The sequence below is a fragment of the Lampris incognitus genome, chromosome 2 (assembly GCF_029633865.1).
Source record: "Lampris incognitus isolate fLamInc1 chromosome 2, fLamInc1.hap2, whole genome shotgun sequence".
NCBI lineage: Eukaryota > Metazoa > Chordata > Actinopteri > Lampriformes > Lampridae > Lampris > Lampris incognitus.
In genome coordinates this window covers 127,736,548-127,755,255 of record NC_079212.1, presented here as the reverse complement: position 1 = coordinate 127,755,255, position 18,708 = coordinate 127,736,548, and the positions used below count along the sequence as shown (strand labels likewise).

The 18,708-nt window shown below is 48.2% G+C and overlaps 1 protein-coding gene across 1 annotated transcript; it reads left to right on the top strand.

The window, feature by feature from the left end:
• The first annotated feature begins 1,572 nt into the window (after nt 1-1,572).
• On the top strand, nt 1,573-18,612 carry LOC130107068 (bone morphogenetic protein 7-like). The gene is made up of 7 exons (XM_056273469.1): nt 1,573-1,878; nt 8,328-8,494; nt 10,124-10,272; nt 11,496-11,702; nt 18,069-18,142; nt 18,243-18,353; nt 18,463-18,612. The coding sequence occupies exons 1-7, from the start codon at nt 1,573-1,575 to the stop codon at nt 18,610-18,612; spliced, it is 1,164 nt and encodes a 387-aa protein (XP_056129444.1).
• Nucleotides 18,613-18,708: the final 96 nt, after the last annotated feature.

The window sequence follows — 18,708 nt, the reverse complement described above, 5'->3', positions numbered from 1 at the left end:
TTTATTGCCAACCCACAGTTTTTCCCTTTGCAAAGCTATTTGATTGTTCCCCATGGAGTGCTTTACATCTTCTTATTCATTGGGGCCATCAGCACGGCGCTTCATGTGTCACGGCAGCTGCTGTTCATCACTCTTGAACCCCTCACCTACAAACAGGGTGGGCCAAGGTTTATTGCTTTAGTTCAGGAGTATCTTTCTTGAACAAGGGATTAGGGATTTACCCCTAATAACCTTTTGATTGACTATACTGAGGAGGGGTTGGCGTTTTCTGCATGTATGAATGTGTGCTGTTGTAAAACACTGCAGAAACTATTGCAACACGTTCTTTGTCATTGTTCACAAGATACATGGAACATTCAAGTGTTATTTACACATGACGTGCAGACACCATATTCTTGTTTTTTTATTTGTCTTTTTACCATTTGCCCGAAAACATATGCACACATCCCTGAGAAATATCACTGCAAGAAGATTGCACTTGTAGATTGTCTACGTATCACAGGAAGTTGAATCAGTTCATCTGGATTCAACGTTTATTGAGCTGTTTATCCAGATGAACTGATTCAACTTTCTGTGATCGCCCCTCCTGGATTATTGAGCATGCATAAAGACATTGTCTATATATGCTAGAAAAACACTTGCACTGTCTGCCTGGACTAAAATTTTCAGTTGGTGAATTAAAAATCAATTATACTAAGTTTATATCTCACTCTTATTCAGCAAAATACAGGGTTAGTAGTGAAGTATATGATCCTTGGCTCATATACTTCACTATACCTTGATCCTTGGCTGACCAAGGTGAAAAGCATGCACGATGGGGACAGAGGCTTGGACACGGCGGGGGGATGATACAGTTTCCATCATCAGGCTCATTCTCATACACCACAAGGATCCTCTACTCTCACTCACTGTCACTCGCTCACTCACTCTCTCTCTCTCTCTCTCTCTCCCTCTCTCTCTCTCGCACGCACGCACACACACACCTCATCATGTCACCCTATACTTGTGGGGACCCCTCATTGACTGCATTCATTCCATAGCCTTTAACCCTTACCTTAACCATCATAACTACATGACTAGCCTTAACCTTTAACCCTAACTTAATCCTAATTCTAACCTTAACAGACCCTTTCCCTCATGGGGACCCATAGAATATCCCCATAAAGTAAATGGTTTCAGGGTTTTCTATCTTAATGGGGACATTAGGATCGAAAAACCAGGTACACACACACACACACACACACACACACACACACACACACACACACACACACACACACACACACACACACACACACACACACACAAGCTTTACAGCCGTGGGCTATCACATTCTTAATAGCCTACCTTCTTGCCCCTCCCCCGACACAACACCTCACCAGTCCTCTTGCGAGTTCTCATCATCTCACAGCACGGTCTCAATACTCGGAGGAGAAAAAAAAGAAAAGTGCCCCGGAGCGGATGATGCACCCAGTATCTTAGAGCGGAGTGGTTCGCCCACGTGTGTGAGTGTCTCCATTCCCCTCGTTTGAGTCCGTGCCGTTTTACAAGCCCGGCGCAACAGCTGTAAAGATGGTGCCAAGCCTCTCGGCGCTGGCGCTCGGCGTATCGGCGTGGAGTTACTGCGTGTTGGCGCAAGTGTTTTCCTCCAACTTGAGCGCGGTGGACACCGGGGCGCAGCCCAGCTTCATCCAGCGGCGCCTGCGGAGTCAGGAGCGCCGCGAGCTGCAGCGGGAGATCCTCTCCATCCTGGGGCTGCACCAGCGCCCGCGGCCGCACCTCGGCACCAAGCACAACGCCGCCCCGGTCTTCATGCTGGATTTGTACAACGCCGTCTCCGCGGACCCGGAGCCCCCGGGCTATTCCTACTACCAGCCGGTCTTGCCCACGCGGGCTGCTGCGCCCCCGGTGCTGCGGACGCCGCAGGACAGCCGCCTTCTGGACGACGCGGACATGGTGATGAGCTTCGTCAACCTCGGTACGTTGATGCTGCGCTTTCCAGTTTACGAACACCGTTTTTTTTTGGTTTTTTTTTTGAAAGACACAAAAAAAAGTGCAACCCACATGTCATCTTGACTCCACACTGTCATGAAACTATGATGGGCTTTAAAGGACAACCCTGCCAAAACTTTGTGAACCAACTTGTCCACTGTGTGTGTGTTTTTTAACACCTACCTGGACAAAATGCAATCAAGTTTTATCATATTTGATCATATTTTGGGGTAAATCAAAATTCAAATCACGCATCACGTCCTTGGTTTATTTTATTTGACGGCTGGAAACACAGCCAATTTCATCTCAGTTCGCAACAGATACTCGGCTGCCCAAATCTCAATCATTTTGGTTGGTAATGTATATATTATTATTATTATTTTTTGCATTCTATTTCATTATGTTTTCTATATTTTGGAAGTGGTGATATTTGGTCTGCTTAAGCACCTCAACACCCACTATAACAAACACATGCACACACACACGCACACGCACACACACACACACCTGCGCATGGTCTCATGGCAATATATTTCAGACATTCTCTTCTGTATTGTCTACCTGTGTTGACTTCCGGATTAAGGTTTTCAGACCTTGCAGGGTCTTACCAGCAGTACTTCCACCAACACGGTGCATTAGCTAAGTGCTTGTGTCTTTGTGCTGTTGAAGCTGCAAGACACTTGGCCTTTCAGGTCACTTTCTCTTCACTTGAAATTGAACTCGACTGCATTCTGAGTTGCAAATGTTTTGACAACATGCCTGTATACGATTTCCCCAGATTCCCTTCAAAGCTCTGGCAGAGAGGCTTTAGTATGGCTTTGCTTTGCATGACAAGGATTTGGACAAGTGTGTCTGAACTCTTAGGGAGCGAAAGAGCAGTTGACCGGGACCGAGGCACAGAAACTGCTTCCAAACAAGATATCATTGCTATGTGTGCACGTGCATATATGTTCTGTGTGTGTGTGTGTGTGTGTGTGTGTGTGTGTGTGTGTGTGTGTGTGTGTGTGTGTGTGTGTGTGTGTGCACAGACAGAGCATGCATGCACATACACACATGGCTTATGGGTATGTAAATTTGAGAATACTCTGTTTGTATGTATACATATGTGTGTGTGTGTGTGTGTGTGTGTCTGTGCATGTGTGCGTGCATGCACGTGTTTGCTTGAAGAGCTGGATTCTAGGTGGCTGCAGGTGGGAGCTAGGAGGCTTACTCAGACATTATTGCATTTATAAAAGGCAAATCCTGCTTTTGTTTCCCTTGGAAAATTCTACAGCAGCTCTGATAACAAGTGGTGAAATAGCAGACGGCATGGTGCCTGTGGCTCCTACCCGGATATGGGTTTTCATCCAAAACTAACCCTCTTCTTCTTTACCTTCCTTCTCCTCATGCCTCAGAAGCTGGACAAGGGTTACAGGTCAACGTGAATAGATGAAGTCCTCTCATGCCGGCTATGTGTCTAAATGGGCCTTTGACCTTCCCAGTGTGGTTGTGTTTTGTATTAAATTGTCTTGAATCCTCCAGGCTTAGGAGGACTGTGTATTTTCATTTTGAATTTCTTTTTATAGCAGACCACAGACTTATAATCGTAGCAAGTAGTTTGTTAATCCGCATCGTAAAATGACGCATCATTTTAGAGGGTACGTAACATTTGATATCCACATGCAAAAATGTACACTGGACTCCAAGACAGAGGTTTTTTTTTTTTAGATGTTTTTTGGGGGGGGGCACACTCCCTGCCATGGCACCCAGCACATTAGAATGAACCACTCTGTCTTGGTGGTTCCCAGAGTGATGACTTCAAGACCAAAGTGGATTATGGTATTTCCCTTTCACAAACCACAGCTTCCAGTGCGAGCTGCTCCAGAGCTGTCCCCCCTTTTTTTCTTGGTGCACTTAGATGTATGTTGGCTCTGCCTGCACTAATCTGGAAATAATAAAATCATTTTATTTGCATGGCTCAGGCATGCTCAGTCCTTGCATGGTGGCGAGTATGAAAAGGACTGGTTGACTTAAAGCATACTCTTTTCTAATAGCATGGTAATTTTGATTATATCAGTATTCTGTAACTGATTGACTCAGCCTTTCTCTGTTAATCAATTACACGTTATGAGTGGTTGCATAGAGGTATTTCTAGTTTCTTGGTCATGACAAATGTTCAGATATGCAGACATTCACGTCGGCTGGCAACTTGTTTAAATCCCCAAAATTTTGTGCATGTCATGCAGGAGAGCCGAGTTTGATTCCACAGCAAGGAGGCAGGCTGCACATCTATGTGCTCTCCTCCTGTATGCAGGTGTTGTAGCCTTTGGGGAGGAAGAATGGCGCAATTATTTGGGAAGTCTCCTAACTGAAGGCCAGGTGTTGATCCTCTATGCGCTCATATCTGCCGTTGTGTCCTTGGGCAAGGTACTTAGCCACCGCCTTGCTCCAGAGGGGTTGCATTAGCTGTGGTTATAAAAGGTGTTTGATTCTTGGAGGATTAAGTCCAAATACAGCGCACTATGTGTTCGGTATGGCCTGTCCTGCAGCAAAGAGGACACAACCTGAGAAACAGGGGAATACGTCTCTGTGTCAGACATCTGTTTTTTGTTTTTTTACTGAAAAAGGGAGTCTCTAAATGTTTCTCCTATATAATGCTGTGTATGCAAAGATGGCTTTGTTCATTGTGCATGTTAGGCTCCATTGACATTTGTGTTGAGAGAAACAATATCGGGTCTCAGGAACAGGAGAAGTACTGTCCTTTCGAGATCAAGTGAGATTAAACCAGGCTGTTCATCCTGCTGAGCTGATCTGTAGGTCCCATAAAGAGATTGTGCAAAGGATTTCTTTCTTCCCCGGAAAATCTTGTCATCCCTCCAATTATTTGACACCCCTTTGTGAATAGATGTCCCCCTCGTCTGAAGTCTGGATCTACAATGTCAGTATGGCCCATGACCATCAGTTTGGATAGAAGTGTTTAAGTATGAAGCGAACGTAAATGACAGCCAAGCATCTGTTTTAGGTACATTTTTGAAACTTTGGAGAAGATGCTCAAAACCATCGTAAATTACAAAAATGGCTCAATGATTCTCAATTCGAAATTGGGGAAATCGGCTGCTGATGTTCAAGTAGACAACTTACGGTGAACTTTCTGAGGACCACATTGTGTACCAGATTTAGATAGATACATATGGCAATAATGGATTACATTCATATAGCACTTTATCTAGATACCCAAAGCGCATCACATTGAAGGGGGGGGGGACTCACCTCCACCAATGTGTAGCGCCCACCTGGGTGATGGTCGGCAGCCATTTTGCACCAGAACTCTCATGTCACATCAGCTTGAGAGAGAGGAATCATGAAGCTAATCACACAGGGGGATGATTAGGTGGCCAGATGGAGAGAGCCAGGCTGGGGAATTTTGTCAGGGCACTGGGGAACCCCCTACTCTTTGCGATAAGTGTCAGGACCTCAGTTTAATGTCTCATCTGAAGGACAGCATCTCCTACAGCACAGTGTCCCCACCACTGCACTGGGGTATTGCGATTTTTGTTGTTGTTGTTGTTGTTTTTATTAGGACCAGAGGGAAGGCTGCTCCCTATGGGCCCACCCACACCCCTTCCAGCAGCAACTCAGTTTTCCCGGGGGGGGGGGTCTTCCATGCAAGTACTACCCAAGCCCACACCTGCTTAGCTTCCATCATTCGGCAGAGCCAGGGTGCATGTTGATATGGCTGTTGGCATGGTGCAATATTCGTGCAGCAAATTTGCAGTTTTAGTGGGTCTAATAATCCTAGAATAAAGAGTTTCTGCTGTAAACCGGCAAGCTTGGAGCATGCTCATTATAAACCGAATGTCTCACCAATAAACATACAGCATTCAAACGCTAACGCATCAGGAAAGGAACAGACTCACCCGGCTGATGTGTAGTCTTACTCGAATAACATACGATGCAAGTCTTATTGTTTATCACAGAAGAGCCAATATATTCTGTGCAGTGACAGCCATGCTCTCATTAATTTTAGTGAGCTTTGCTTTGTTTTTGACGGTAACTGAGATACTTGTAAAAACCACCCACACTGACTCATAGCAACCACTCTTATAACATTTCAATAGGTTAATGATAGTGCCATGGCTGTGTGGCCCAGCCCTTTACGGAGTACTCTGAAGTGTTGAAATGCCTTCCAGAAGGAAGTTTGCATATCTGAGGTCAGATCTCTGGAGCTAATGGTCCCGAACATAAACACACCAAGTCCTTACAAGCAATTATTGCTTTCATAAAAAACACCCCTTGTTCCCTTTCCAGCATTTAATTGCAGTCAAACAAATGACTCGCAGGGTTCAGAATGCACTCTGTTTAATGATGAGCGGGTTGTGTGTTTGTGTGTCTGCAGAAGTATTTTCAGAAGACTTGACTGTCTTTTGTGTCTCTGCGTGAGAGTTGCTATTTTGAGTTTTAAAGGGATAGATCACATCAAAATCAAAAATACATGTTTTCCCTCTTACCCGTAGTGCAATTTATCCATCTAGACTGTTTTGGTGTGAGTTGCCGAGTTTTGGAGATATCGGCTGTAGATGTCTGCCTTCTCTCAAATACAATGGGACTGGATGGCACTCGGCTTGTGTTGCTGGAAGTGCCAAAGAACACATTTGAAAAACGCAACATCAATGGTTCTTTCCAGAAATCATGACCTGGTTACTCAAGATAATCCACAGACCTTGTTGAGAGCAGTTTCATGTAGGAACTATTTTCTTAGAACAAACTACACCTACATGAAACTGCTCTCAACAATGTCTGTGTGGATTATCTTGAGTAACCAGGTCATGATTTCTGCAAAGAGACGTTGCTGTTGACTTTTTCAAATGTATTTTTTAGTGCTTTGAACAACACAAGCCGAGTGCCATCCAACTCCATTGTATTCGAGAGAAGACAGACATCTCTACAGTCGATATCTCCAAAACTTGGCAACTCACACCAAAACAGTCTAGATGGATAAATAGCACTACGAGTAAGAGGAAAAACATGTATTTTTAATTTTGGGGTGAATTGTCCCTTTAAGGTTGTGTGCGCGCTTGCATGTGTTTGTGTGATTCTAGGAGCGCATGTCTGTGTCTTCGCCCATTAATAAATCACTGCTAGTGTGTATACGTCTGCTCAGCGAGCCACAAAAACAATAGTGGGTCATGGGCAAGAGTGTCAGATGATGTCATGGTGATGTCATGATGTATGTCAGTTGGCAGGATGCATTTCAGGTGGTTAATCGCCGCTCTACTCTGCGCACCTTCAGCTTTTTCCAAGGACAATTTTACTGGGTAATGCTGTAAAAACATGACGCTGAAATAGGTTCAGGAAACCTTCGGCTCTTTCTGACCGCCATTCATCTGGCAATTCTAAAAGAGCTGTAGTGCTTGAGCTGGCTCAGAGTTGGGTAGAAACCCAGAGAGCTCGGCTATAACCCACTGCTACTTTGCTATAAGCTCTTAATTGAGTAGTTAGAGAATGAAACCACTGGACGGCAATGCATAGCAATATGATCGCAGGGGTTTTTGGGGTTGGGCGACGACGGTACAAGTCTAATGAGACTCTGTCTGTGTTAGCGTGTGTATGTGTGCGCGCGCTTGCTTGGCATTGGTTGCTGTGGTTTTCCGGGTAGTGCCTTAACAGGCCTTTTCTTGTGGTCAGCACATGTGGGCAATTCAAACAGGGAGCCAAACTGAGCCCAGAGCGTGGTCCCTCCCCTCTTCTCCTTGCATTGGCAAGTACAACAGTCTCGTCTTAAAATGATGCTTAGATCAATCACTCTTCTTGGGGTGGCTGGAATTTCCTATTTTTTGATGCAGCGCCCCTGAGGTGTGGGAAGCACTATCAGATCAGAGAACTGGTTGATTCAACGAGACCTTTTCCTCTGAGGATTGGATTTTTTTTTGTTAATTTTGTGGTGTGTGTGAGTGTGTGTGTGTGTGTGTGTGTTGGTGTGTGTGTGTGTGTGCCTTTTGGTGTCTGTATGTGAGGTAGGAATTGATCAACCACACTCATTGTAGAGTTGCCATCATGGTAAAATTGTTATAGTATGAATTGTTAAGGGGTCAAAAAATTAGGGCCTCGATGAAATGTTGCTTTTTAACTTCTCACCTCTTTCTCTTTCTCTCCCTCTCTCTCTCTCTCTTTCTGTCTCTACCTCTTCTCCCTCTCCCTCTTTCTCCCTCTCTCTCCCTCTATCTGTCTGTCTGTCTGTCTGCCTGTCTGTCTGTCTCTCTCTCAGCAGAAACTGACCTGCACCTCCTATCAAATTTATATATTATTCTGCCTACTCCATTTCTCTCCCTTTCTCCCATATAGTCGAGCAGGATCAGGATCTCCTTCGCTGGAGGGAGTTTCGCTTCGACCTATCCCGTATTCCAGAGGGAGAGGCAGTCACGGCGGCAGAGTTTCGAATTTATAAGGAGTACGTCCGGGAACGCTTTGAGAACGAGACATTTAGAGTCAGTGTCTACCAGGTCCTGCAGGAGCCCTCAAACAGGTGAAGCCTAAGCCATCTGACCACATTTATTGACCACTGCCATCTTCTAGCTCTGATCACACCACATCCTTCATACTTTGCTCTCTCTCTCTCCCTCGTTCTCTGCTTTTTTTGTTTTGTTTTGTATGGTTCTCATCTTATATGCTTAGTTTCCTTCGCTCACTTTTCCCTTATGAAGTACGTTTGTTCAGCCAAGCTTAACGGTGAGTGTGTTTTAGACGCATGTCTGTCTGATAACCCTACTTGGTGCATGCATTAAAATGACTGTTTTTGTGCCCTCTATGATTATCCTCTTATGCTAGTGACACAGTGCAACCGATCTGGCTTAGCCACAGAGTTTAAATAGAAACCCCATGTGCACTCTGTGTGTCTATGTAAACTGGTAGTTAGGCGGCCATGCGCGCATAGATCTGTCTGCTTCAGCTGTGTCTGCCTACATTCCCCACAGGTTATTTCTGCTGATGCTAGTGCCGACGCTAAAGCTGTTTATATAGACGTTAGTGTCAATTACAGAAACACAGCGGTGCTCTCCAGGCCCGGTTCACTCACACACGCTCAATATAATGCAGTAGGGAGCCCCCCCCCAGAGGTCCGCATTTATCTCACGTAGTTCTGGCCCCAAATAACACCCTCATCTTTCATGACATAATTTCACTCGCTCCTTCGTAGATGATTTCCTCTCCTTTTGTCTGTCCTGCCTGGTTCTGTCTGTTTCTTTTATACCCTCTTGGTTTAAACTGGACATTAGTTTAACAGCAAGCCAGATGTTGTGGAGAAGAATAAATCGATATTATGCCCCCCCCTTCTGAAGAAGAAACGCTCAGTGCTCACCTGCACTCCCGTCCTCCCACCTATCAGGGAAGCTCTGTGGTCCCCCCCCCCCCCATCTCTTTGGTAGCTGCCTGCCCCAGCCTGCCAGGGATGCAAACAGAGAGCAGAAGGGGGTCGCGTCTAGGCAGACAAGGATGTGTCGGTGACAGTGGGGCTGTGACGAGGGCATTAAAGGCAACACCATTGTCATGCACAGACACACATGTGACCCCCCCCTCCACACACACACACACACACACACACACATTCAGACAAGCAGGCAGCCGGTGGTCTCTCTGGCCTGCCTGGGGGTTTGAAACTCAATCTATAAACAAGGCTGCTGTCTCCGAAACATGCCCTTAAGGTGCAATAGATCAGGATATCTTGAATTCGATCAGTCTAGGAATTTTGATGTGGGATTTGATGAAAGTGTTTTGACATTGGCTGTTTGTTATGGAGTACAGATAATCTTCTTTTTTTAATTTCATTTTAAGATTATATTTTCTTTGGGACTTATTATAGCTATTTAAGCCCCTATTGTTTTTAGATGCGGTCACAAACATATTGTAATGCAGTGGTTGCTCAATCCTTAACACCAAAAGCACAACTGGTTGTCAAAATTCAAGCTAACAGCAACTGTTCATATTTTGTTGTGCAGTTGCAATCGAGGACATCAGATGTAAAAGAATAAATTTGTCATTTTGATTTGCCTGTATACACTCATTCAGTGCAAGACAGCATATAAGCTCCTCACACTGGTGTTATGGAGTTGTATTGTGTAAACACTTCTGTCCACTTAATTATTTCTTCCCTGGTCAGAGAAGCTGACTTTTTCTTGCTGGACCAGCGAGTGGTGTGGGCTGCTGAGGAGGGCTGGCTGGTCTTTGACCTGACTGTCACAAGCAACCATTGGCTGGTCAACCCTGACCAGAACCTAGGCCTGCATCTTCTCCTGGAGGACAGTGATGGTGAGTCCCAGTCAAAGATAGACTCACTGAGGTGTCCTGGTGGCTCAACCAGTAGCATGCATATCACACGGGCTCAGGCCTGATCACAGCATCCCGAGTTCAAGTCCGGCTTAAGGCATTTGCTGCACCCCTGCTCCATTTTCCCTCCTTCCTGACCTCTGCATTATTCTATCAATAATAAAGGCTTTAAATGCCAAAAATAAAATTTAAAAAAAAAAAGAAGGGAAAATCCCTATGGGCAAGAGTTGGGAGGTGGGAGGTGAAATCCGATCACATCCGATCAGGTCGCTTTGGATTAAGTCAGGTCAACTCAAGTCAATTTTATTTGTATAGCCCAATATCACAAATTACAAATTTGCCTCAAGGGGCTTTACAGCAACACAACATCCTGTCCTGACCCTCGCATTGGATAAGGAACAACTCCTAAAAAACAAAAACAAAAAAAAACCCTTTAACAGGGAGAAAAAATAGGAAGAAACCTCAGGGAGAGCAACAGAGGAGGGATCTCTCACCCAAGACGGACAACATGTAATGGATGTTGTGTTTACACACAATACAGAATACAACATTGAAAGAGGATAACAGGATTATAACTGAATTATAAAAAATGTGAAGAATATGATGAGGAGGATGCCAAGCAGTGTCCAGATGCCACCGGAACAGCCCAGGACCTGAGCCACGCTACCAGCATCACCATGTAATAAATAAATAAATAAAATTAGATTAGATCTGACTAAATCAAGTGAAAATGAAATGATCACCTTTGTGAAAATGGGTTGGCAACCTATTAGATAAGTAGAGAGTACCAAAGGAAATAAGACTATTAAGAGTCAAACCAGCTTTAACATATTGGTTCACATATTCCAGAGCAGTTTCTATCCAGCAACTACAATGCAACGATTACAGTCTTTGTCCAGTGCTATCATCTAAGCAGAGTGGTTTGTATATTTCACACCAAAGTGAAATCCTGGGCTTTACCGTGCACACCGCAACTTTCCATGGCTCAAAATCCGAGGAAATCAAGGGCAGGATTGTGTTTGTGTGATAAGGTCTCAAAGATGCTTTACACACGCGCGCGCGCGCGCACACACGCACACGCGCACACACACGCGCGCACACACACACACACACACACACACACACACACACACACACACACACACACACACGCTAAATACTATTGTGCGCGTGTGAGACGTTAATACTCTTGTCTCCCCCTGCAGGTGAGAGGGTGAATCCCAGGTTAGTGGGAATGGTGGGGAGTAATGGTCCCCAGGACAAGCAGCCCTTCATGGTTGCCTTTTTCAAGGCTACCGAAGTGCGCTTCCGCAATGTTCGCTCTGCCTACGGCCACAAGGCGCGGCACTCGAACCGTTCCAAACCACAGAAGTCTGCCCAAGACGCACTTAAGGCAGCGGAGACTGCAACAGGTGGGCTTATTTCTTCAAATTCTAATCCGTCCAATAAGGGTTCGAGTTATAACCAGAATGTTGTGGAGATCTCTAAAATAACTAACGTTAGGGGCGGAAATAAATAAATAATAGCCTAATCGGTGCGCTTTCCGTGAGGGGGTGGGGGGGTGAGTAAGAAATGAGGGAGGCGCAGAGTGAAAGAAAGTGATGGAGTTCATCAACAGAAGAGGGATCATGTTGATTTGGAGAAATAAGAATGTCTGTGCATTTATGTTTGCATTGTTTGCGCTGCTGAATTGTCTCTGAACACGCCGGTTCGGTTCCCTATCTTACCTGCCATGTAGTCGCTTCTTCTCTTCCAAATGTGTTTGACCATTTGCGGCTCGCACACTCTCAACAGGCACAGTTTGCGCGATAGTCTACTGCGCACTATGGTGGCTTGGGGGTGAAGTGCAGCCATACTGCCATGCACGACAGAATATAGTGCGCTTTAGCCTGGGAACAACACGAATGTGAGAGTTTGTGTTTTACATTTGCTCTGGCATAATTAGTAATTACAAAGTCATCTGGTTCCCAGGCTAGGTGCTCTTATTTCTTTTGGAAAACATGTTTCTTTTAGCTTATTTATCTCACTGACATAGCTAATACTGTAGCAACCGGAGGAGGCGTCGCTCTAACGATCGACAGTTCTGCGCAGGGGCTCATGGGACTGTTAATGTTCAAGTTGGAAACGTTGCTTTAGTGATGTGTTCATGTTTTGACTGTTGTGGTTATGTTATTGTAACCGGTTATTTTATTGCCCGGTGCGGGATTCGATACGAGGTGTATTGCACCACAAGGCGACATCACTAACCTTTCGACTAAAGGGTCAGACCCGTTAGCTAGGGACTAACGTGTCTTATTAGTAGTTTACATTATGTAGTTCTTGGTGTTTGTGTGATCAGGGCAACGTTAAGAGCTAGCTAGCAATGTGGCCACCACTGACAAGACCCCTGTTGCGATTGATGACTTCCAGCCAGCGTTCATGTTTGTGTGTTTTGTTGGTATATAAAAGCGCATTCCCGGGTCTCTGCGGTGTATGGGGCACGGGGATTGCCATAAAACTGACATCTCTGCCTCATGATGCCTTCTTCCACGTACATTGGTGTCGAGATATTGAGCTGACCCTTTGGCACTTCAAAAACTTGGCATGACAAAAGACGGAGCCCCGCCCTGATGGCTCCAGTGCACAGCGGCCCGACCGCCCCCTAGAGGCCAGAAGTACAAATACAGGGGAATGCCTGATGCCCGCCGCCACCAACCGCGCCCTAGCAACCAGGAGGGCTGCTGCCAATGAACCACCACCACTGGTCCCCACACCCAACGTGCCACACCCCACAGTTATGCATAGAACACCAGCCAAGCAGCCCAAGTACAACAGCATGTCTAGAGCTGTACTTCTTGCAAGTCCAACTAGCAGCATGGCACAGTGATGGAGCAATGAAGAAGCTACCATTCACCTGGCCCTCGCATTGGAGGGAAATGCATTGCAGGTGCTCCTCGACCTGGCCCCAGCAGAGCAGCGGGACCTTCAGCCCCTGACCATGGTGGCACTGGAGAGGCAATTCGGGCAGCGACCCTTCACTGACCAAAGCAGGGAGCAGCAAGCCACCGCCACCGCCAAGAAGGAGAGAGTCTGGATACCTTTGCCGCAGATGTGTAACTGCACACCCAACATGGTTACCCACAGTTCAGCACAGCGGCCCAAGAGGAGCTGGCCCTCCACGCTTCCCTGCAGGGGCTCATGCCGGAGCGGTTGCACCAGCATGTTCGCCTCACCATGCCCCACTCCATCAGTGAGGCTCTCTGTGAAGCGGAACGGGTCAAGGTGGTACTCTTCATGCAGCCTACCCAGCAGAAGGTCCCCGCTCTGTGACCGCACGGCAGGTTGGCTGACTATAATGAGGAGGAAGAGGCAGAAGAAGTCTACCAAGTTCGGCCTCCACCACAGCAGTATCGGCAATGGTCTCCAACACCCAGGTGACATCCACTCTGGCCGACTGACTGCTGTTACTGGTGTGACAAGCCTGGTCACATAGCCCAGCACCAGCACCGAAAGCTAGAGTCACTAGGGAAAAGACAGCAGAGTTGCCTAGTGAGGGGACTGCCACTCCAGTGTCCAGACCAAGGCCAATGCATGTTCGTTGTCCACCTAGGTCACACCGAAGGACTGTATCTGAACTGCCAAATTGATGGTCGACCCTGCTGGGCCTGGTAGACACCATTTCCTTGGTGAGACCTGGCATCCTCCCGGGCACCGCCAGCCCACTCTCAGGGCATGATCACCAACCAACACCCAGCTGATGACAGTGACAGGAGAAAAGGCTGGCATGAGAGGGAAGATGTCACTGCGAGTGAACCCAGGCTAGAGACCAGGAGCTGACAAACAAGTTCTGGCTCGCCAACATCTGGGACCCATGCATCATCGGCCTGGAACTGCTGATCTGCTGGGGAGCCTGTGTTGACGTGTAGGGGGCAACTATCACCCTCAGCACTAAGACCGTGGCGCTCCAGTCCAGTCAGGGAAAGAATGGGCCCAAAGATCAATGAGCCAGTCACCAAGCAGCCGCCACACTGCAGGCGCAGAGCCCCTGTGCCTCTCTGCCCCAGTCGCCCAGACCACCATCCAAGCTGCCTGCCAACACACCCACCACCACTAGCCCTGGACCATCCCAACCTGCCTCAGCCCTCACTGCTGAGCCCGCCGTCCTGCCCTCCGCTGAGATGACCAAGGCCATATGCTACTTGTGGCAGCGATGGTCTTGACCCACAGTAACAACACCAGTTAAAACACATCCTCGATGACTACATGGACGTCTTCGCTGCTAGAGACAAAGACTGCAGGCAGACTGGGCTGATCCAGCATGCCATTGAAACTGGCCCTGCCCAGCCCATCTGTCTGCACCCCCATCAGCTGGCCCTCACTAAGCGACAGGTGGCAGAGGACAAAATCTGCAAGATGGTGCTGCCAGGGTGATTGAGCCCTCGGACAGGTCCATGGGCAGCTCTGGCTGTCTTGGTGAGAAAGAAGGACGGCGGCTGGTGGTTCTGTGTGGACTTTCAATGCCTTAAAGCCATCACAAAAAAGGACTCCTACTCACTCCCTCGAATTGACGATGCCGTCAACCACATTGTGGGGTCTAGCTGGATCAGCTCCCTCAATCTGAGCAGCAGCTATTGGCAGGTGGACCTGGCCCCCAACGCGAGACCAAAAACTGCCTTCACCATTGGGCAGGGTCTGTGGAGGTTCCGCTTCATGCCGTACGCCCTCTGCAATGCACTGGTTACTCGAGCGGCAGATGGAGGGGGTGCCGGTCGATATACCCTGGAGCCGTTGCATCGTGTACCTCGATAACCTGCTGGTACACAGCAACAACTTTGACGGAGCCCTGTCCAACCTGCATGACGTCCTCACCGCCATCCATTGAGCCAGGCTGTGGCTGAACCCTGTAAAGTGTCACCTGCTGATGAGGGAGACGAAGTTCCTGGCCCACATAGTCAGTGTGCATGGCATAGCCACAGACTCAGCCAAGGTGGCTGCCATTTGAGACTGGCCAACCCCTGCTAACGTTGGGAAGCTGCAAAGCTTCCTGGGCCTGGTGTCATACTACTGCCGTTTCATCCGGGACTTCACCACAATAGCCATTCCACTCCACCGCTTGACTGACAAGGCGCGACCATTCGACTGGGACGATGCCTGTGCTGCAACCGTCAACCGACTCAAGGCGGCTCTCACTGAAGTCCCATTCTTGGCCTACCCCGATGCCCAAAAGTCCTTCATCGTGGACACTGATACCAGCAATGTGGAGATTGGGGCTGTCCTCCCCCAGCGGGGAGGAGATGGGGAGCATACCATGGCCTACTTCAGTCGCACCCCGAGTTGGGTGGAAAAGAACTACTGCATCACCCAACATGAGCTGCTGGCAGTGGTCCTGGCATTATGGCACTTCTGGCCTTATTTGCGCGGCAGCCACTTCCTCACCCGCACCGACCATGCCTCCCTTACATGGCTCTTGAACTTTAAGCATCCTGAGGGCCAGGTGGCCCAATGGCTGGAGGCTCTTCAAGTGTATGACTTTGAAATCCAGTATTGGACGGGGCGGCATCATGGCAATGCCGATGTGCTCTCCTGGCTCCCCTGTGTGGCATTGGAGTGCTACTACTGCCAACGGCAAGAGGAACGGGGCCAGATGACACCAATGGTGGTGGCCGTCCAGACCACCAGCAACAAGGAGAGGTGGTTCCTCTTGACCACACAGCAACTGAGGCAGCAGCAGGAGGCAGACACATGACACTGATGTTGGTGAGGGGCTGGCTGGCATGACACTGATGTTGGTGAGGGGCTGGCTGGAGATGGTGCAGCGACCCGAGTGGACAGATGTGTCAGTGCTGGGGCCCGAGGTAAACGCCTACCATTCTCAATGGGGCAACTTTGAGCTCCACGACGGGTTGGCGTACCGGAGGTGGCAAGCTCCCGGATGGGGGAACGACCTCCTGCAGCTATTGGTGCCCTGTGTGCTCCCTCCCCAGGTTCTCCAGATGGTCTATGGCTCGGTGGGGGCAGGGAACTACAGGAATGCCAAGACCCTGTACCCCCTCTGGGAGTGGTTCTACTGGCCTGGCTGTCGATGAGACATGGAGCTACATGTGCATTGCTGCGACTCCTGCACCACCCAGAAGGGACCAACCCAGTGCGCCCATGCTCCTCTGCAGCAGTACTTGAAGGAGGCCCCAATGGAGTGAGTAGGGGTGAACATCCTTGGGCCTTTCCCCGTCACTGACTCCGGTAACCACTACATCCTTGTGGCTATGGACTACTTCATGAAGTGGCCACAGGCATATGCAGTGCCAGATCAGAGTGCCACCATGACAGCAGAGAGACTGACGGAGGAGATGTTCACCCATTTTAGAGTTCTCGCCGAGCTCCACAGCATTCAGGGGTAGAACTTTGAGTCCCAGATCTTCAATGAGGTCTGCTGGCGGCTGGGGGTGAACAAGACGAGGATGATGCCACTCCATCCTCAAAGCAACGGGCTGCTGGAGTGGTTCAATTGCACCCTGGCCACCCAGGTTGCCATCCTTACCAGCCAACACCAGCGGGACTGGGACCACTACCTGCCCCTGGTCCTGTGGTCCTACTGGACTGCTGTCCAGGAGTCCAGACAGTGCATGCCTGCTGCCCTCATGTTAGGGTGGGAGCACCGGACACCAGTGGTCTTGGTGTTCGGAGCCTTGCCTGAGCCTGAGATTGCCGAGGAAAAATAAATGGACTACTTCTGAAGACTGAGGGATCGCCTGCAGGTGGTCCACGACTACACCTGCTGGGCTCAGGCCAACTCTGGAGTGTGGCAGAAGAGGACCTATGACATATGGTGCCTTGGGCAGGCCTTCCTGCCAGGGGACCAGGTATGGATGTATTGTCCTGTTTGCAAGAAGAGGATTTCTCCAAGCTTCACAGCCACTGGCAGGAGCCCAGTGAGGTTGTGGGCCGGCTGTATGAGGTGGTGTACCAGGTGTGCATGCCCGACCGGGGGCACATGGTGGTGCTGCACCAGGTCAGATTCTCCCCATACTGCTCCGCCTGTTGTTGGTGAGGTTGGTGACAGCAGCACCCCATGCACCGATCAGTGTGACTCTCCTCCAGTTGCGCTTCCTATGAGCCCAAGGTGGCCTGTTCACCAGCAATAACACCATAGGCATTTGAGGGACTATGTGTTGGGTGATGGGGGTTGTTTAGGATGACTGACCCCTCAGATGGGGGCTATGTAGTGACCGGAGGTACTCTAACTATTGACGGTTCTGCGCTGGGGGAGCCAAAGAGCTCATGGGACTGTTAATGTTCAAGTCGGAATTGTTTTAGTGACGTGGTGTTCATGTTTTGATTGTTGTGGCTATGTTATGTGGTTTTCAGTGTTTGTGTGATCAGGACAATATCAACGGCTAGCTAGTAATGTGGCCACCATGGCCAAGACTCCTTTAGCGATTGAAGACTTCCTGCCAGTGTTCATGTTTGTGTGTTCTGTTCTTTTGGTAAATAAAAGAGCATTCCTGGGGCTCTGTGGTATATGGGGCACAGGGATTGCCATAAAACTGAGCTCTCTGCCTCATGATGCCTTCTTCCACTCAAGCTTGCCATAATACTCATTACACTGAAAAATGTATTAAATGGTTGTCGGTAATGTATTAGTGACCCCCACAGATGTATGATTTTACTGCTTTCATGGGAGATCAGCTCATGCTGGCTCCCACATAACCCTTCGACACATAAAGAGTTCATTGTATAATAACAAAGTGACCACTTCCTGCATACTTAGAGAAGTTCATTTGCACGTCTTTCATTTTCAGATAACCTCAGCAACGCCAAACAAGGCTGTAAAAAACATGAGCTCTATGTCAGTTTCAGAGATTTGGGATGGCAGGTACAATATGGAACATTCATTTCATTTCATTTCATTCCTAAAATTGACATTGAATTGATGATGGTAACGTTTCATTAACTGGTGCTCTTCCTACAATCAGGACTGGATCATAGCACCTGAAGGCTACGCGGCATACTATTGCGAGGGAGAGTGCGCCTTTCCTCTCAACTCCTACATGAATGCAACCAATCATGCTATTGTGCAAACTCTGGTGAGTCGTACATATTCACCTGATGACAGGTACAATTTTTACAGCCTTTGTCCCATGGCCTTTTGAGTTCTGTTCCTGTTATCTGTGATTATGGTTTCTCTCACCACAGGTGCACTTTATCAATCCAGAGACAGTGCCTAAGCCTTGCTGTGCCCCTACACAGCTCCATGGCATTTCGGTGCTCTACTTCGATGACAACTCCAACGTCATTCTCAAGAAGTACCGTAACATGGTTGTGAAGGCCTGTGGCTGCCACTGACCACTACACAACCCCCCTGTAATTATCGATGTGGTAGGGCCAAGAGATAAAGGCACTGAAAACCCCTTAACAAAATGCAATCGATCGCATGGTCTA

Excerpts from the sequence above, each read along its gene's own strand:
- LOC130107068 (XM_056273469.1), top strand. The coding sequence starts at position 1,573 with ATGGTGCCAAGCCTCTCGGCGCTGGCGCTCGGCGTATCGGCGTGGAGT. Across the intron at positions 10,273-11,495 it reads TCTCCTGGAGGACAGTGATG|GTGAGAGGGTGAATCCCAGG; the intron begins GTGAGTCCCAGT and ends CTCCCCCTGCAG. Across the intron at positions 11,703-18,068 it reads GGCAGCGGAGACTGCAACAG|ATAACCTCAGCAACGCCAAA; the intron begins GTGGGCTTATTT and ends TTTCATTTTCAG.